The sequence below is a fragment of the Haematobia irritans genome, chromosome 3 (genome assembly GCF_050003625.1).
Source record: "Haematobia irritans isolate KBUSLIRL chromosome 3, ASM5000362v1, whole genome shotgun sequence".
NCBI classification, from domain to species: domain Eukaryota; kingdom Metazoa; phylum Arthropoda; class Insecta; order Diptera; family Muscidae; genus Haematobia; species Haematobia irritans.
Genome location: NC_134399.1, coordinates 149388864 through 149406646, shown reverse-complemented (window position 1 = coordinate 149406646; position 17783 = coordinate 149388864). Strand labels below are relative to the sequence as shown.

The window sequence follows — 17783 nt, the reverse complement described above, 5'->3', positions numbered from 1 at the left end:
TTACCAATGTGGTATCACAATGGACTGAATAGTCTAAGTGAGCCTGATACATCGGGCAGCCACCTAACCTAACCTACTTCTATATAAAATTTTCTCAAAATTTCTATCCAAATTTTACTTCTATAGAAAATTTTTTCAAAATTTTATTTCTACAGAAAATTTTCTCGAAATTTTTTTTTCTATGGAAAATTTTCTCGATTTTTTTTCTATAGAAAATTTTCTCAAAAAAATTTTTTTGCTATAGACAATTGAAGTACCCCTTAATTGCAGAGGAATATTTTGCAAAATCTGCCAAAACTTCAAGAATTCTACCAATATACCAAACAGTAAAAAAATCGACCATTTTCGTTAGAATTCTACCATCTGTGTCAACCGTGTTTGTGATCGGAAAAAACCAAATTCTGTAACTGGCTACTTTCGTGCAAGCGAAGTAACTCGTTGGCTCTTGCCAGTCTATCGTATTTTTGAGCATCGCTTAAGCTCTTGCTCTTGGAACTTCAGTGGCTTTAGTCCAATCTCAATTGTCAATATGTGTTGGATCCGTTCTGAGGATATGTCAGTTATCGAGCAAGTTTTCTACCACTGCGACGTGGTTTCTGATTAAATTCGATCTTCATTTTTCGGACCATTTCTGGTGTGGGCGTTTCAACACTGCCAGTATCGCTGTAAAGAAAAATAAAATGCTTATCCACATTTAAATAGGGAGAGCTCTAACGACAGCCCCTTGTGGTTATCCAACCAAATATAAAGCAATCACACTATCACCCTTGAAATCCACCACGAATAACTTTTGTTTCTGAATGCAATAGATCAAAATAACTTGTAAGTTTGTAAACAATGAAATGAAGTGTCACTGAAATAAATGTGTTAGATGTCAGGCAAGTGGCTTAGAAGTGATAGCAACCTCATCCAAAGAAGGAATAGAGTCATACCCGTGTCTTTAATTCTTCCTTGAGCGCTGCAAATTTCAATTCTTTAATATTTGTAATGGTAGAAGAAGAGGAGAAATGTTTGGTAAAAAATTTGGAAATAAACTGATAGCCTTACGTTATGGTAGTTCATTTTCTCTTGTATATTCTTATAATTTCAAGTTAACAGATAATTCCCATATATTTAAAGTTCAAGTTTTTTTTTATGAAAACACAAAAATTTGGAAATAACTGATATTCGTTTTAGTTCTCCCTATATTCAAATTCGTTATTTATAGTAATGTGGGATAAAAATATTCCCTATATTTAATTATATAGTTTGTTGTTATAGCCCATTGTGGATATTCCCATGGCAATTTCCAGATCCTTTTCCCCACACTAAATCAGAAAACACAGCACAACACCTCATTATTCATTCACACAACAATCAGAAATCTAATCTAATTTATATGTAGTAAATAAAATCTTTAAGTTAGTATAATAAGATTTTCATAACAATCCTCAAAATATGACTTAAACAAAAAAGGTAATCGAAACAAATGATTAATATAAACTTTTTCTCTTTTTTATATCCTTTTTTATGTTCATTAAACAATGTTAATTTTTGTTTTATTCTATTATTATTATTTTTTTTTTTATTTTGTTGGATCAACTTTCTTTTTAAATGCGCTTCAAACATATCATCAAATGCTTACTTGCATGATGCACGATAACAATCATCCTGTGTTAAATGCTAAAAATCATGAAAAATCCTTCAATATCACCACAAATCAATCACCAACAATGTGTGAATAAACTCAAAACCCTATGAAAAAACAACAACAACAACAAACAAATCACCAAATCAAAATCATCAACCAACCAAAAATCGAATGCGCCCACAACACCAATATTGCTTCAAAATTAATTTTGCAAAATTAACACACAAAATTACAAAACACAATTGGATCGAAATAAAAAAAAATTGTAAAACACGAAACAAAAAACCAAATGCTATTGGATATACTTGAATTTTGGAAAAAATCGCTAAATGAAAATTGCAAAAATATCGCAAAAATATTCGATTATTTAAATTGGAAAAAATCAAAAAAAAAAAACTATATACAAAACAACCAATCAATATACAGCATAAGACGTGGCGCCCATTGGGTCGTTAATTTACGTTACTTTGATTTTTTCATTATGGTCGTCATCTCATTGTCATCGATAGCGTTAGCGGCTGAAGATCCCGTTCGTGAGAATTCACCACGAAATAAAATTTTGAATTATTTCGATTATGCATTTACCGGCGTATTCACAATAGAAATGTTACTGAAAATTGTAGATTTAGGTGTTATATTACATCCTGGCAGCTATTTAAGAGAATTCTGGAATATTATGGATGCTGTGGTCGTTATATGCGCTGCTGTTAGTTTTGGTTTCGATATGAGCGGTAGCAGTGCTGGACAAAATTTATCAACAATCAAATCGTTGCGTGTCCTTCGTGTCCTGCGACCATTAAAGACCATTAAACGCGTACCCAAATTGAAAGCCGTCTTCGATTGCGTAGTGAATTCATTGAAAAATGTTGTTAACATTCTAATCGTGTACATATTATTTCAATTTATATTTTCTGTCATTGGTGTACAATTATTCAATGGGAAATTTTTTTATTGTACGGACGAAAGTAAACATACTGCCGATGAGTGCCAGTAAGTAAAACAAAATATATTTATTATTATGTTTTTTTCTTAATTTTTTTTGAATTAAAAAATATTTTTATTTGTTATTTTTTTCATAAAAATTTTTGTTTTAATTTTATTTACAAAAATTAAAATCTTTCTATTTATAATTTTCTATCGTATTGCTAACAACAATCAAAACTCTCTAGCTATGTTTAGGTACATATTTGTTGTCGTATTTCTTCATTTCTCTATTAGAAAAGCTAATAAAAAAAAATAAACAGATCATAGATTAAAGGAGAATAATATTCAGATTTTTCGCTATATATTTGTGTGTTTGTTCTTTTCGTTAAAACAAAAAAAAAAAATCAAATAATTCGCTAAAACACTTATATGTTTTAGATTATATTCCAAAACAATAACAAAAAATATTTACTCTCATAAAAAAATCTTTTACTCACCTCAATTGGAAAACAACAACAAGTTCTCGTATTGTAGTTATTGTAAACGTAAAATATCAAACCACACAAAATATACCACAAACACTCTCCACATATACTCCTACTATATGTCTACTGTGTTCGTAATAGAAGAATATTCTTCGTCTCACTAATATTGCTACTACTACTACTACTACTACGTTAAAGGTAAACTCTTTGTTTAGTTCACTTATGTACTTGATTGTGTAATAATTTCGTTGTTCTTCTTCTTCTTCTTTATTCATTCGAACGCAACGTAATAGATTCGCGAATATCTTTTGTCTCGTCTGCCTATATCCATATTTTCCATGATATATTCCAATAAACTAGAACGCTCTTTTCCTCCCGAAAACAAAATTATCCTTAATCCTATTATCCTTTTTACTATCAATAACAAAATTAGTATATCTTCCATTTTACAAATTCCTATGTTATGTGTGTGTGAACATTTAGCAAGTTCTTTATTGGTAGTCCAAAAAAAAATTAAATTAAATAATCAAAATTGCTAAGTTATCTATATGTGTTGTCATAAACCAATTGTATATATAACCATTAGATATCTATATATATTTGATCGATACAATTTTAATTTGCCAAAATTATTAGTTGAATTAGTTTTTAGTCTAGTGACGGCATTGAGAAATATTATTTTATTTTTTTACTTATAAACATTATTCTATACTGCTAAGTATAGCTTAGCTAAAATAAGTATTAACTTCCAAATGCAATTTGTTTAAAACTATTTGGAAATATGTATAATTTTATAGTGTCTTTTTTGTATACAGTTTACACCAGACAAAAACGTAAAATGATTTTGTTCATTATCTGAAATATATGAACTCTTACATAATAAATTGATTTCGTAAATACTTCTTATTAAATTATGAATTCTTAAATAATGTGTATGGATTTCATAAAACCCATGAATCTTTACATAATATCCTCGAAAGTACTAGTTTTCTCATGGCTTGAGAGAGCCACCACATAGTGTTGCTCTCATATGTGTACAATACAAGCATACGACACGAACAATACAAGCATACGATACAAGATAGCAAAATCGAAACATAAAGTTTTTATACCCATCAACCATTCCGTTTGTAACGCATCGCAATATCGATATGCTACGCACAAATTTTTTTTCTGATCCAACCACGAAATTAATTGATACAAATAAGTTTTTAAATAAAATTTCTTCAATCACAGAAATGATAGAGTCACTTAAAAAATTAATTGAAAGTCAATTAAACATGTAATTGATATTATTAATTTTAGTGATTGATTTTTGTTTTAATTACAAAATTTATTGAATCAATTAAATTTTTAATTGAGTATTTTTTTTATCATTCAATTAAGACTTTAATTGGAAAAATGTTCGTGAATTTTTTTTTCTATGTACTATCAATAGACAGCACAAAAAAAAATAATTGTATATGATTAAAAAAAAAAATACGAAGATCCTAATAAAATATTTTCCAATTTTCCTACGACAAAGTTTTTTTTTAAGATTCAACGTGCTGAGTTGTAGGTGTTTTATCGAAAATATTTTCCAATTTTAATTTATAAAAAAATGCACTCATTCAATAGAAATATCGTAGGCATTTTATCACAAAGCCGATAAAGAAGTCCACTATTCAACAATTATGTCGTAGAAGATTTTTAAGTTTAATATCGATTCAAAAATCCACAATTTGTTACAAAAACTATCGTAAGCGATTCATCAACATAAAATTGATAACAAATTCAACAATTTGATAAAAAATGTCATACGATATATACTATTTTCCCTGCCCTTAATTCGATAAAAAAATTGTGTACGATTAAAAGTTTTTTTATCTTTTTTTTCTTAATTTTAATTAAAGAATATATCCGCAGTTTTATAAAAATATCGTTTTTACAGGTTGGCTGATAAGTCCCCGGTCTAACAAAGAAAACCACATTTTTTTGTCAAAATTCGTTTTTATTATTCAACATAGTTCCGTTCAAGAGCGATACAACGATTATAACGACCTTCCAATTTTTTGATACCATTTTGGTAGTACTCCTTCGGTTTTGCCTCAAAATAGGCCTCAGTTTCGGCGATTACCTCTTCAATGCAGCCAAATTTTTTCCCTGCGAGCATCCTTTTGAGGTCTGAGAACAAGAAAACGTCGCTGGGGCCCAGATCTGGAGAATACGGTGGGTGGGGAAGCAATTCGAAGCCCAATTCATGAATTTTTGCCATCGTTCTCAATGACTTGTGGCACGGTGCGTTGTCTTGGTGAACGAAACAAGCTATCGACTTGAAACTTGGCACAAGTAGTTGTTATTGATGTAGGTCGGATGGTGTTGTAAATGGGCCATATCGGTCCACTTTTACGTATAGTCCCCATATAAACAGACCCCCAAATTTGGCTTGCGGGGCCTCTAAGAGAAGCTAATTTCATCCGATCCGGCTGAAATTTGGTACATGGTGTTAGTATATGGTCTCTAACAACCATGCAAAAATTGGTCCACATCGGACCATAATTATATATAGCCCCCATATGAACCGATCCCCCGATTTGGCTTGCGAGGCCTCTAAGAGAAGCAAATTTCATCCGATCCGGCTGAAATTTGGTACATGGTGTTAATATATGGTCTCTAACAACCATGCGAAAATTGGTCCACATCGGACCATAATTATATATAGCCCCCATATGAACCGATCCCCCGATTTGGCTTGCGAGGCCTCTAAGAGAAGCAAATTTCATCCGATCCGGCTGAAAGTTGGTACATGGTGTTAGTATATGGTCTCTAACAACCATGCAAAAATTGGTCCACATCGGTCCATAATTATATATAGCCCCTATATAAACCGATCACCAGATTTGACCTCCGGAGCCTCGGAAGACCAAAATTAATCTGATTCAGTTCAAATTTGGTACGTGGTGTTAATATATCTCCTCAAACTCCCATGAAAAAATTGGTCGAAATCGGTCCATAATTATATATAGCCCCCATATAAACCGATCCCCAGATTTGACCTCCGGAACCCTTGGAAGAGCAAAATTAATCCGATTCGGTTGAAATTTGGTACGTGATGTTAGTATATGGTATCCAACAACCAAGCAGGAATTGGTTCATATCAGTCCATAATTATATATAGGACCCATATAAACCGATCCCCAGATTTGACCTCCGGTGCCTTTTGGAGAAGCAAAATTCATCCGATCTGGTTGAAATTTTGTACGTGGTGGTAGTATATAATATTTAACAACCATGCCAAAAGTGGTCCATATCAGTCCATAATCATATAGAGCCTCCATATAAACCGATCCCGAGATTTGGTTTTGGAGCCTCTTGGAGGAGCAAATTTAATCCGAGTCAGTTGAAATTTGGTACATTGTGCTAGTATATGGCCGTTAAAAACCATGCGTAACTAGGTCCATATCGGTCTATAGTTATATATAGCCCTCAGATAAATCGATCCCCAATCATACAAAAATTGGTCCGTATCAATAATTGTATATAGGCCCCATATAAGCGACCATCATATTTCAATTCTGGCTCCCTACGTACCGTGCAAAAGCCCATATCGATTCGTAATTATTTGTAAACTTACCTACACATACTATTTTTTGTCTAATGTATACCACGTTTGGCTAACTCACAATTTAGAAAACGATTTAAGATACCACAACACAAGTAATTCGATTGTGGATGACAGTCTTTCGTAGAAGTTTCTACGCAATCCATGGTGGAGGGTACATAAGATTCGGCCTTGCCGAACTTACGGCCGTTTATACTTGTTTCTTCTTCATATGGGACCGTTTTGCCGCGATTTCGACCTTCAAACGCTCCAATAACGCCGTATAATAGTCACTGTTGATGGTTTTTCCCTTCTCAAGATAATCGATAAAAATTATTCCATGCGCATCCCAAAAAAAGAGGCCATTACTTTGCCAGCGGACTTTTGAGTCTTTCCACGCTTCAGAGACGATTCACCGGTCGCTGTCAACTCAGCCGACTGTCTTTTGGACTCAGGGGTGTAGTGATGGAGCCATGTTTCATCCATTGTCACGGAAAAACTCGGGTATATTACGAGTTAACAGCTGCAAACACCGTCCAGAATCACCAACACGTTGTTATTTTTGGTCAAATGTGAGCTCGCGCGGCACCCATTTCGCACAGAGCTTCCGCATATCCAAATATTGATAAACGTTTCTGTGATATCTTTAAGGCCTCTGCTATTTCGATCAACTTCATTTTACGATCATTCAAAATAATTTTGTGGATTTTTTTGATGTTTTCCACTTTCAGGCGTCCGCTGCGTTCACCGTCATCCGTGCTCATTTCAACACGCTTGAAATTTGCATACCAATCTATTATTGTTTATTTCCCTGGGGCAGAGTCCGGAAACTCATTATCAAGCCAAGTTTTTGCTTCCACGGTATTTTTTCCCTTCAAAAAACAGTATTTTATCAAAACGCGAAATTTCTTTTTTTCCATTTTTTTCACAATAACAAAAGTTGCTTCACAAAAGACGCTCTTTCTCACAAACTAATTGACTTACAGACGTCAAATTTTGACACGAATCATTTGAAGGTTGGTACTATATAAAAATAATATGCATTTAATACTAGCGACGCGATCTATGTGTCAGACCGAGGATTTATCAGCCAACCTGTTATTGGATTGGTATACATCGGTTTATGTCTTGACATAGCCCCCATATAAACCGATCTCCTTATTTGACATCTTGCGGTCATGGAATCCGCAGTTTTCATTCGATTTACTTGAAATTTTAAATTTAATTTCGGAAACTTTTTCATTTGAGCCAGTTGTCTTAAGATGTACATGCCCCAAAAATTTACTTGAAGTTCCTCAAATTTTCATAAAAAATTCCCTTACTATCTACAATATAAGTACATTTGCTCGTATATACAAAGAAAATTATTGTATGTGTTCCATGGCGGTGGGTGGATATCAAAGATTCGGGCTGACCAAACGTTTGGCCTCATTTACTTGTTTCTTGACACATATTGTATATTCTCGATCCATACACCACAGCAAACTATAAAGAGTTCCAAATAGAAAAAAAAACGAAATCAATTAAATGTATATTTCTTAATGCCGTCACACAAGAATAGCAAAATTTTCAAAAATCATGTAGCCAATCAGATACAATATTATTAAAAAAAAAAACGTGTTTACATATGATAGAATGAATTAGAATTGCAGTTGCACTGATAGAAAAAAATTTAGTTTTAGATGAAAACTCAATACATAATTTATTTTAATATCAATATTTATAATCAATGCTAAATACAAAAGTAGCAAATCCCACTTTGAGCTCAGTTTTAATACTCTATGCCCTATAGGAGGCAGAATAACTTGATCTGGCTGGAAATCTAACTATCATAAATATTGGTGCTAGGCTTAGAGTGATCAAAACCGGTGGACCGGTTTTTCGTTTTGTACCGATTGTCGGGTTTGTATAAAATTACATTTTCGGTGGACGGGTGTTTTTTTAATAACATAAAAACCGGTTTTCGTTTTTTTTATTTTCAATGTAAACTGAAATAAGAAATCTTCCCAAATGTGTTTTCTGCACACTTCCATCTCTTTTCTGAACGCTTCCTACATAGTATTCGTCCAAACTGTCGAATAAAATAGGTTAGTTTCTATAGAAATTCCAGAGATAATTCAATGAAATATAAACAATTCGTGCCTGTTCAATTAGAGACGTATAGTTTGTCAACAAAATTTATGAGATTTAAGTTATTATTATTATAACACCGTGGTGCAATGGCCAGCATGGCCGCCTTGCATATTATACTTAATTTGGTATTCTTTTCTGTAGAAAATTAGCTCTGTTTCACGCAGAGAAGGAATATGTTCACCTCAAACATGTTTCAAGAGCAAAATGTTATTTTTGGATAATGAACATGAAACTTTTTTGTAGCAAAAATGTTCTTTTCTCGGCAAACATTTACGTGGTGGCCGAAATCAGATACATAATTTTCGAGAAAATAACATTTTTGCCACAAACATGTTACATGTTCCCCGTACAAAAATAACATTTTGCTCTTGAAACATGTTTGAGGTGATCATATTTCTTCTCTGTGTGTTGTGAATATTTTGAAAAACAAGAAAATGATTCTTTGAAAGCCAAATACAGTATCGTATATACAATAAAATTTTTAGTTGTCGAGGATCTTCAACATCGTCTTTAATATAACATATCCCAGCAAAAAAATTTGGAAGTTCTTCTAAAGGCATTTTGTTCTTTATTTTAACTGCACAGGAAGTTCATTTGAGTAAATTTTTTTATAACTCGTTTTTTTTTCATATTTTTAAAGGGAAATTTAAAATTTTATTGTTTCAAAAAGCTTAAAAACGGATTAAGAATTAATAAAATAGTGCAAATTATTTAAATTTTACGAACAACATGCTATATCTTTTCTAGAAAAATTGCGAATTTTTGAAAATATTGGAGGTCAAACGTTTCCGACAAGCGTTAGAATCCATTAAAAATTATAAAAAAATTATAAAAATTATTTATTTGACAAAATATCACAGAATTTTTTAATTTACATCCAAAACATTGAATTCGGATCACACCTAAAGAAGTGATGCAAATTCAGTGCAACGGCTGTTGAAATGGAGGACTTCCGTCCTATGACAAGCCCATGTTAAATTCATCGCTTCTGCGTCAATTTTGCACCACTTGTGGATCCAAAAAGAACATTTTCATAATTTTTTTGGCGACGCTTTTTTGCTGGGCATTTTAATGTTTGTCTACGGTATTGTCACCGCAATTACAGCCAAGGAATTTAATTTTTACATTACAACATTGGAGTATTTTTCCTTCATTTATATTAAATTATATTAAATTAAAAAAAAACCGGTTGGATCGGTTATACCGGTTATTTATTTTTTAAAACACTGCCCACTGGTTATAAAAATGGTCTGGTTTTTTAGAACCGCGTAAACCCGACTTTCAAAAAAAAAAAAAAACACTTCCTGATCCAAAAAGAAAATTTTCATTATTTTTTTGGGGATGCTTTTTTTGCTGGGCATTTTAATGTTTGTCTACGGTATTGTCACCGCAATTACAGCCAAGGAATTTAATTTTTACATTAAAACATTGGAGTATTTTTCCTTCATTTATATTAAATTATATTAAATTAAAAAAAAACGGTTGGATCGGTTATACCGGTTATTTATTTTTTAAAACACCGCCCACTGGTTATAAAAAATGGTCTGGTTATTTAGAACCGCGTAAACCCGACTTTCAAAAAAAAAACCACTTCCTGATCCAAAAAGAAAATTTTCATTATTTTTTTGGTGACACTTTTTTTGCTGGGCATTTTAATGTTTGTCTACGGTATTGTCACTGCAATTGTAGCCAAAGAATTTAATTTTGACATTAAAACATTCGATTATTTTTCCTTCATTTATATTAAATTATATTAAATTAAAAAAAAAACGGTTGGACCGGTTATACCGGTTATTTATTTTTTAAAACACCGCCCACTGGTTATAAAAACTGGTCCGGTTTTTTAGAACCGCGAAAGACCGACTTTAAAAAAAACCGATTTTTTGATCACCTTGTGTACTTTTTAATGAATACTTTGTGTACTTTTTACGAAAATATATCGTGTTTTGTATGAAAAAGTTTCGTACATCTTTAAAAAAAGAGGTGAGAGCGGTTTCTCTACTATGGTGAAAGATCATATTTTTCGTCGCCAAATTGGCTAATTCTTTCTTCAATGCAGCGTGAAATCAGCAACGTGCATTTTATACTTCTCCAGATAGTCACACAATGGGGAACCGACGGCCATCATCTTTTCAGTCGATGCACACAGAGAAGGAATGTGATCACCTCAAACATGTTTCAAGAGAAAATTTTTATTTTTGCCGGCAAACATGTGATATGTTTGTCGCAAAAATATTTTTTCTCGCCAAACATGTACATGGTTGCTGAAATAAGATACCTAATTTCCAAGAAAATAATATGGTTGAGAAAACTATGTTACATGTTTGTCGTCTAAACATAACATTTTGCTCTTGAAACATGATTGAGGTGACATTATTCTTTCTCTGGATGTGTAACAGTCATCAACATCAGCGTTCGCCAGATGCAGACCTCAGTTTCCACTACTCTTTGGTTACCGTGTGTGCCACTGGATCTACCTTTTTTGGATGATTCGCCAACCAATACACCGTAGTTGTCCTAATATAAATGGGGTGAGTAAAATTTGGGTATTTTAAGAAAAACGTAGAAATATATAAAAAATTAAATAAATTATAAAATATTTTTTTTTTTTATAATCCAAATCATATTATATAACGACGATAAAAACTTAAACATTTTTTTATTGGTTTCTAAAAGATATGTGTTGTATTTAACAGATATAAAGGGATAATTTAACCCCTTATACTTTATAAGACTTAATGGAATTTTCGGCCACACTAAGGATATTGGAAAAACAATGTTTTAAAGTTTTATTGCAAAAAAATTAATGTTTTTTTTGAAATTATACAAATTTCTTGTAAACACAAATTCAAGTACCTGTATTTATTATGTATTGAGTTTTCTGATAAATTATTTTAAAAAACACACACAATTTCAGTAAATTTGTTGATGTTCTATGTATTAGTAAAAAAAATAGTTTAGTAATATTAAAATGTTATATGCTATCATATGTAAACATTAGAAACAAAATTCCAGAGAGAAAAACTTTTCAAAATTCAAAAATAAGAAACAAATATGACAAAGAGAAAAGAGCGCCAGGTGTTTTAGATTGTTTTTTTTTTGTCACTAGGGATCTACAAAATAGAATAATAACCAGGATAATAATAAATATTCAGGATATTTCTATTTTTTCGCAAAAAAATAATTAAAACAACAAAACGGTGACGCCAAGTGTTAAAGTTAAAAACTTCAAAATAATTACTTTTGATTGCACTGCAAGTCTGTACACTAACAAATTCAACACAGGAAGAAAAAAAATACACTTGCCATAGCAGTCAATCAGATATTCATGGCATAGATAAAAAAAATTAAACGGAAGTACAAAAATCCATAACCCTAAGCTGAGACTTGCACACATTCAAGCCAAAACAACAATAATACAATAAAGAAACCAACACACTCTCTCACACATACACCCAAGGCAAAGACTTTGGATTACTCACTCTTACTCTTACTCTTACTCTCAATAACAAGAAACACACAATGCTACAAAAATAATCAAATTCAAAAAACAAAAAATATAAACACCAACCGAAAAGAACTTAACGTGCAATAAAAAGTTAGAAATTTCCCATAATTGAAAGAACATGAGTAAATGTGTTTCTTAGTTTCTTTTCGTCCATCTTAAGTTTTTGGTTTTCTCAATTTTTATTTCAAATGTTTATAATTTTTTTTTGTTTGTTAAGAAAAATAAATGCGTGCACAGATTTTACAGAATGTAAGAGTAGCATTTTAAAGTTTCCCCGCTTGTTTATTTGCCTGATTACACTTTTGCCCCAAAAAGTTGCTAAAATCATGCAAGCAAACAATGCTGAAAATGAACCTAACCAAAAAAAAAAAACAAAAACAAACGAAAAAAAAAAAATACAAAAAAAAAAACACAGGCTTCCAATGAAAATCAACGAAAAAAAAAAACGCCATACTATTTGATGCTAACAAATTAAGCGAATTATTGACCAAAATAATTAGTTTCAACCCATTAGATTAGCTTGGAAAAAAAATGAAAGGGAAATATCTAGAAAATCTATGCTAGAAAGCTATAACCCATTTAAGGGAATCCAATAAGTCTTTAAATTTTCATTTTTGGATTTTGAGTAGTAAGAGGACTTTAAATAGTTTTTATCACCAACTTTGCGTGTTCTCTTTTGTGAATTGGGTATTTTATTTTTTGTTAAAATACCAAAGGTCCATACTACTGCCAGAAGATTTCTTAATAAGCTTTACATTCAATACGCGCTCTAAATTCCAATTCACAATATTTTGATATCATACATTATCATAGAGATATGCATATCATACAAATATATATTTTTTAACAAAACACTTGCATATCTCTATAAGCAAAATTTTTTATTAAAAAAAAAACAACGCAGGAAATTCTCAAGTCTGGATTTAGTCAAAATCTATAAACTATATTACTACTCATAAACTAACTAATAGACAAATATCCTAACTACTCATTAAACTTAATTCAATAATAAAATCCTCCTACTCATCCTTTAAAACAAAAAGCTACTAGCAAATGGTAACAAACAAAAAACAAACGAAATTATTTATCTAAAGCCATTAATTAGTTCCAAATTTTTAGAAATTAAAAACCATAGAATTCTTATAATCCAAATTTTTGTTGATTAGTTCAAATAATCCTATATAAAATTTTAGACACAAGAAATTAGTTAATCAAAATCCCTAAATCATTCAATAAAATAGGCTACAGATTTGTTTTATTCTAGTTTTAGAAAATTATAGTCGTTATTCGGTGTTTTAAAAACAAAACTAAAAATTATCCAAATTCCATTAATTGGCGACAAAAAAAAAACAATTAGTGTTTTTGCCTTAGATTAAATCGATCAAATGCTAGCCATTCCAACAAAACAGCTAACTGATATTTGTGTTCAATGTTTTTTTTTTTTTTTTAATATAATAAAAACAAAGCAAATATTTATCTATACGTCTCCACCTATATTTATATATAGCCTCTATATATAATTTATTTCTTCTATTGATTTTTATTTTTATATATGTATTAAACTCAAACAAAAACCGATCCAATTTAATTGTCTTACAACACTCGCAATAGTTGTTTGTAAATAATTTTATTTAGAATTATTTATGCCACAAAAGATTTGTAATCTTTTGACTGTTTGCCTTCGTGTGCAATGAAACTTTTACAAAAAGCCCTAAAGATAGCCCGAATATTAGTATGCACAGCTATTGCTGCAAATGATACAGTGCTTAAATTAATATGCTCTTGTTATTTTTTTATTTAACATGGTAAAATTTTTTTTAGTATAGAATATTTATATTAACTATCGATAACAGTGTAATTTTTACCACAATCTCAAATTAAAATTTTATGATTAATAAAAGTTTGCAATTGTGTTCTACATTCGGATTAAATAAACAAAATTAGAGACACTAACATTCGTTTCACATGATTTGCGTACAAATTTTGCATAAACGGTCTAACTGTTAGGCTAATATCCAAAATAAGTTCACTCCACTTTAACCCGAAAATATGAACAGATAGTCTTCAACAGTGTTACCAGTATTTTTCTGGTTCTTGTCCCCAAATTAAGACGCTTTCGTTCCCAAAAGTCCCCATTATAAATTAAAATTCCTCACAAAAATCCCCAATTAATTTTTGGTTGTAGAAGATCAGTAATAATATAAAAATTGAAAAATATATAAAAATTTTGTCATACCAGTCTGCGAGCTACAATAAGATCAAGATTTCGAAACCAGTACCAGAAGATCGGTAATGGTATTCCAAATGTTCGAGGTATGAAAATGGGACCATGTATTTATGAACGAAAATTTACTTCTAAATACTCAAGTAATAATATTTTTGTGGTAGATCAATATTTCATCATTTCCATATCTATGGGATATATTTCCAAATCTGCGATGGACACTGATGAGGGCGAGACCTCACCAAATGATTGCACTTTCAATTCTAGAATGATGTCTTAGCTAAGATGGGTAAAATTACAAATTAGCGCTTGTAAAATCCTGTGTCCGTTTCTAATCCAAATATTCCAGTTGCACTTTTTCGTATACCGTGGAATAATGATTTTTTTTTTAAAATTTTGACGAGTCTCTGTGCTTCTTTTTTGATAATGTAGAAATAAAAACAATTTCATGTAAACCTTTATCGTGAGTCTGATTTATTATACAGAACGGGTTTCGAAAACAAAAATTCCCAAATTTATAGAAATTCCCCACCAAACCCCCAAACCCCCAATCACCCAACTCAAAACCACGAAAAAATATCCCCCATTTGGGGAAAAAATCCCCAATACTGGAAACACTAGTCTTCAAGCAAGCCAAGCCTTCAGTCTTTGTATTTACTATGGCAAATCGTTTTTGTCTCCCTTAAACTAAATTCATTAAATGTCATCTCCGGACAGAATTCTTTCGTCCGAAAATGGTACTACAGTCACCATATATTTATGAACGAAAATTTACTTCTAAATACTCAAGTAATAAAATTTTTGTGGTAGATCAATATTTCATCATTTCCATATCTATGGGATATATTTCCACATCAGCGATGGACACTGATGAGGGCGAGTCCTCACGAAATTATTTCAATTGCAATTCTAGAAAGATGTCTTAGCTAAGATGGGTAAAATTACAAATTAGCCCTTGGGCCCCCAATATAAAAACCTGTGTCCGCTTCTAATCCAAATGCTCCAGTTGCACCGTGGTGTAATGGTTTTTTTTTTTTATTTTGGCAATTCGCTATGCTTCTTTTTTGTAACCTTTATCGTGAGTCAGATTTATTATACCGAACGGGTTTCGAAAAAAAAAATCCTCCCAAAAATTCCCAAATTTATAGAAATTCCCCACCAAACCCCCAATCACCCAACTCACAACCACGAAAAATTATCCCCCATTTGGGGAAAAAATACCCAATACTGGCAAGACTAGTCTTCAAGCAAGCCAAGTCTTTTGTATTTACTATGGCAAATCTTTTTTGTCTCCCTTTAACTAAATTCATTAAATATCATCACCGGACAGAATTCTTTCGTCCGAAAATGGGACTACAGTGAGCATGTATTTATGAACGAAAATTTACTTCTAAGTACTCAAGTTATAAAATTTTTGTGGTAGACCAATATTTCATCATTTCCATATCTATGCGATATATTTCCAAATCAGCGATGGACACTGATGAGGGCGAGTCCTCACGAAATTATTTCAATTGCAATTCTAGAAAGATGTCTTAGCTAAGATGGGTAAAATTACAAGTTAGCGCTTGGGCCTCCAATATAAAATCCTGCGTCGTGCGTTCGATTCCTGCTTCGACCGAACACCAAAAATTTTTTTCAGCGGTGGATTATCTCACCTCAGTAATGCTGGTGACATTTCTGAGGGTCTCAAAACTTCTGTAAGTGGTTTCACTGCAATGTGGAACGCCGTTCGGACTCGGCTATAAAAAGGAGGTCCCTTGTCATTGAGCTCAACATGGAATCGGGCAGCACTCAGTGATAAGAGAGAAGTTCACCAATGTGGTATCGCAATGGACTGAATAGTCTAAGTGAGCCTGATACGTGGGGCTGCCGCCTAACCTAACCTAACCTAACCTACACCCTCAAAAAAAATCGCTTCTTTAACATATGTTCCAAACATATTTTGCAGGAAGCACATATATTATTGCATACTGCGGAAACATTAATATGTTTGTTTTATGTGAACATATTATATGTTTGGAAGCATTTTGAGCCAAAAATATTATATGCTTGGAAGAAATTTTCCCAAACACGATTGTGCTCATTCCCTAACATACTCGTAATTTTCACTTCCACGAAATTTTTTAGTTATTGGCACCTTTTTCTGTAATACAAATAATGTTGAAGAAATTATTCACTTTTATAATTTTTTTAAATTTTACCTTTCGCCTGCACGGAGAATCGAACCGAGGACCATACAGTTTGTAAGCCAATACACTATCCACTGGGCTACGTAGCTGTTATAGTCACCAGTAGATAATTATCGTTTTAAGTTACATTTATATAGCATAGTTTGCAGCGCCCACGAGTCCATGCAAACATAACATTATTTAACAGAAACATACATTTGTTTGCCACGTGGAGCAGTGGTTAGCATGTCTGCCTTGCATGCAAAGGGTCGTGGGTTCAATCCCTGCTCCGACCGAACATTTTTTTTTTGTTTTTGTTTTTTTTTTTTTTTAATTTACACATTTATATTTATACTATATTATTTTTTTTTTTTAAATGAAACTTCGAAATGTGCGTTATTAAAGATTTATAGTCTGTAACAGTGCTTGATATAAACGAAATTGACTGATTTTTGGATAAAATATTATTTTTTATTGCAAAAATAACAATCTTGTAATAAAAAACTGTTTTTGTACAAAACTTTAAAATTTGGAAGGAATTCAAAAACTAACAAAAGAAGAACGTGGAGTCGAGTATAAACATACATACATAATTTTATAATATAAACATAAATTTATTGAGGCGTGAACAATTTTTTACTAGCATTTAACACCATCGCTCTAAAATTCCTTTTATTTTTCTTTAATAATTAATTTTAAAGAAAATAAACTTTTAAATTATTTTAGCTGTAAAACTCGAACTTAATGCCCGCTTTTATATTTGATGGTGTCCGTGAACTCCTCGTGGACTACTAAAGAGGAACTAAAGTTTGTTTTTTTACATTTTACTGTGTAATTTTTCACTATTCCCTCCTTATTTCATTTTACTGTCCCAACTCTAAAAAGAGTATAGTGGCCTTTCGTTATTTTTATGAAGACCCCTGATTTCTTTTAACGAACCAAGAAAAAAATTGTGCCCATAATGCCAAAATGATAAACAAAACACATGTCCACACATACATAAAATGCTGCTCTCAAGGCGAAAACATAAGCTGTTTGTTTTTCAAATGTCTATTCTCTTGGTTCAGAATGTATATTCTCTTTATTCAAATTAAATAATATTTAGACTTAAACATATCAAATTTTTGG

At 31.6% G+C, this 17783-nt stretch overlaps 1 protein-coding gene across 1 annotated transcript in view; it reads left to right on the top strand.

Moving 5' to 3' along the window:
* Positions 1–17783, top strand: part of cac (calcium voltage-gated channel subunit cacophony) — a 289864-nt gene that overhangs the window by 93477 nt on the left and 178604 nt on the right. The window contains exon 13 of the mRNA XM_075299357.1: positions 2057–2620. Within this exon, the coding sequence (XP_075155472.1) occupies positions 2057–2620 (564 nt within the window). The remainder of the gene's footprint in view (positions 1–2056; positions 2621–17783) is intronic.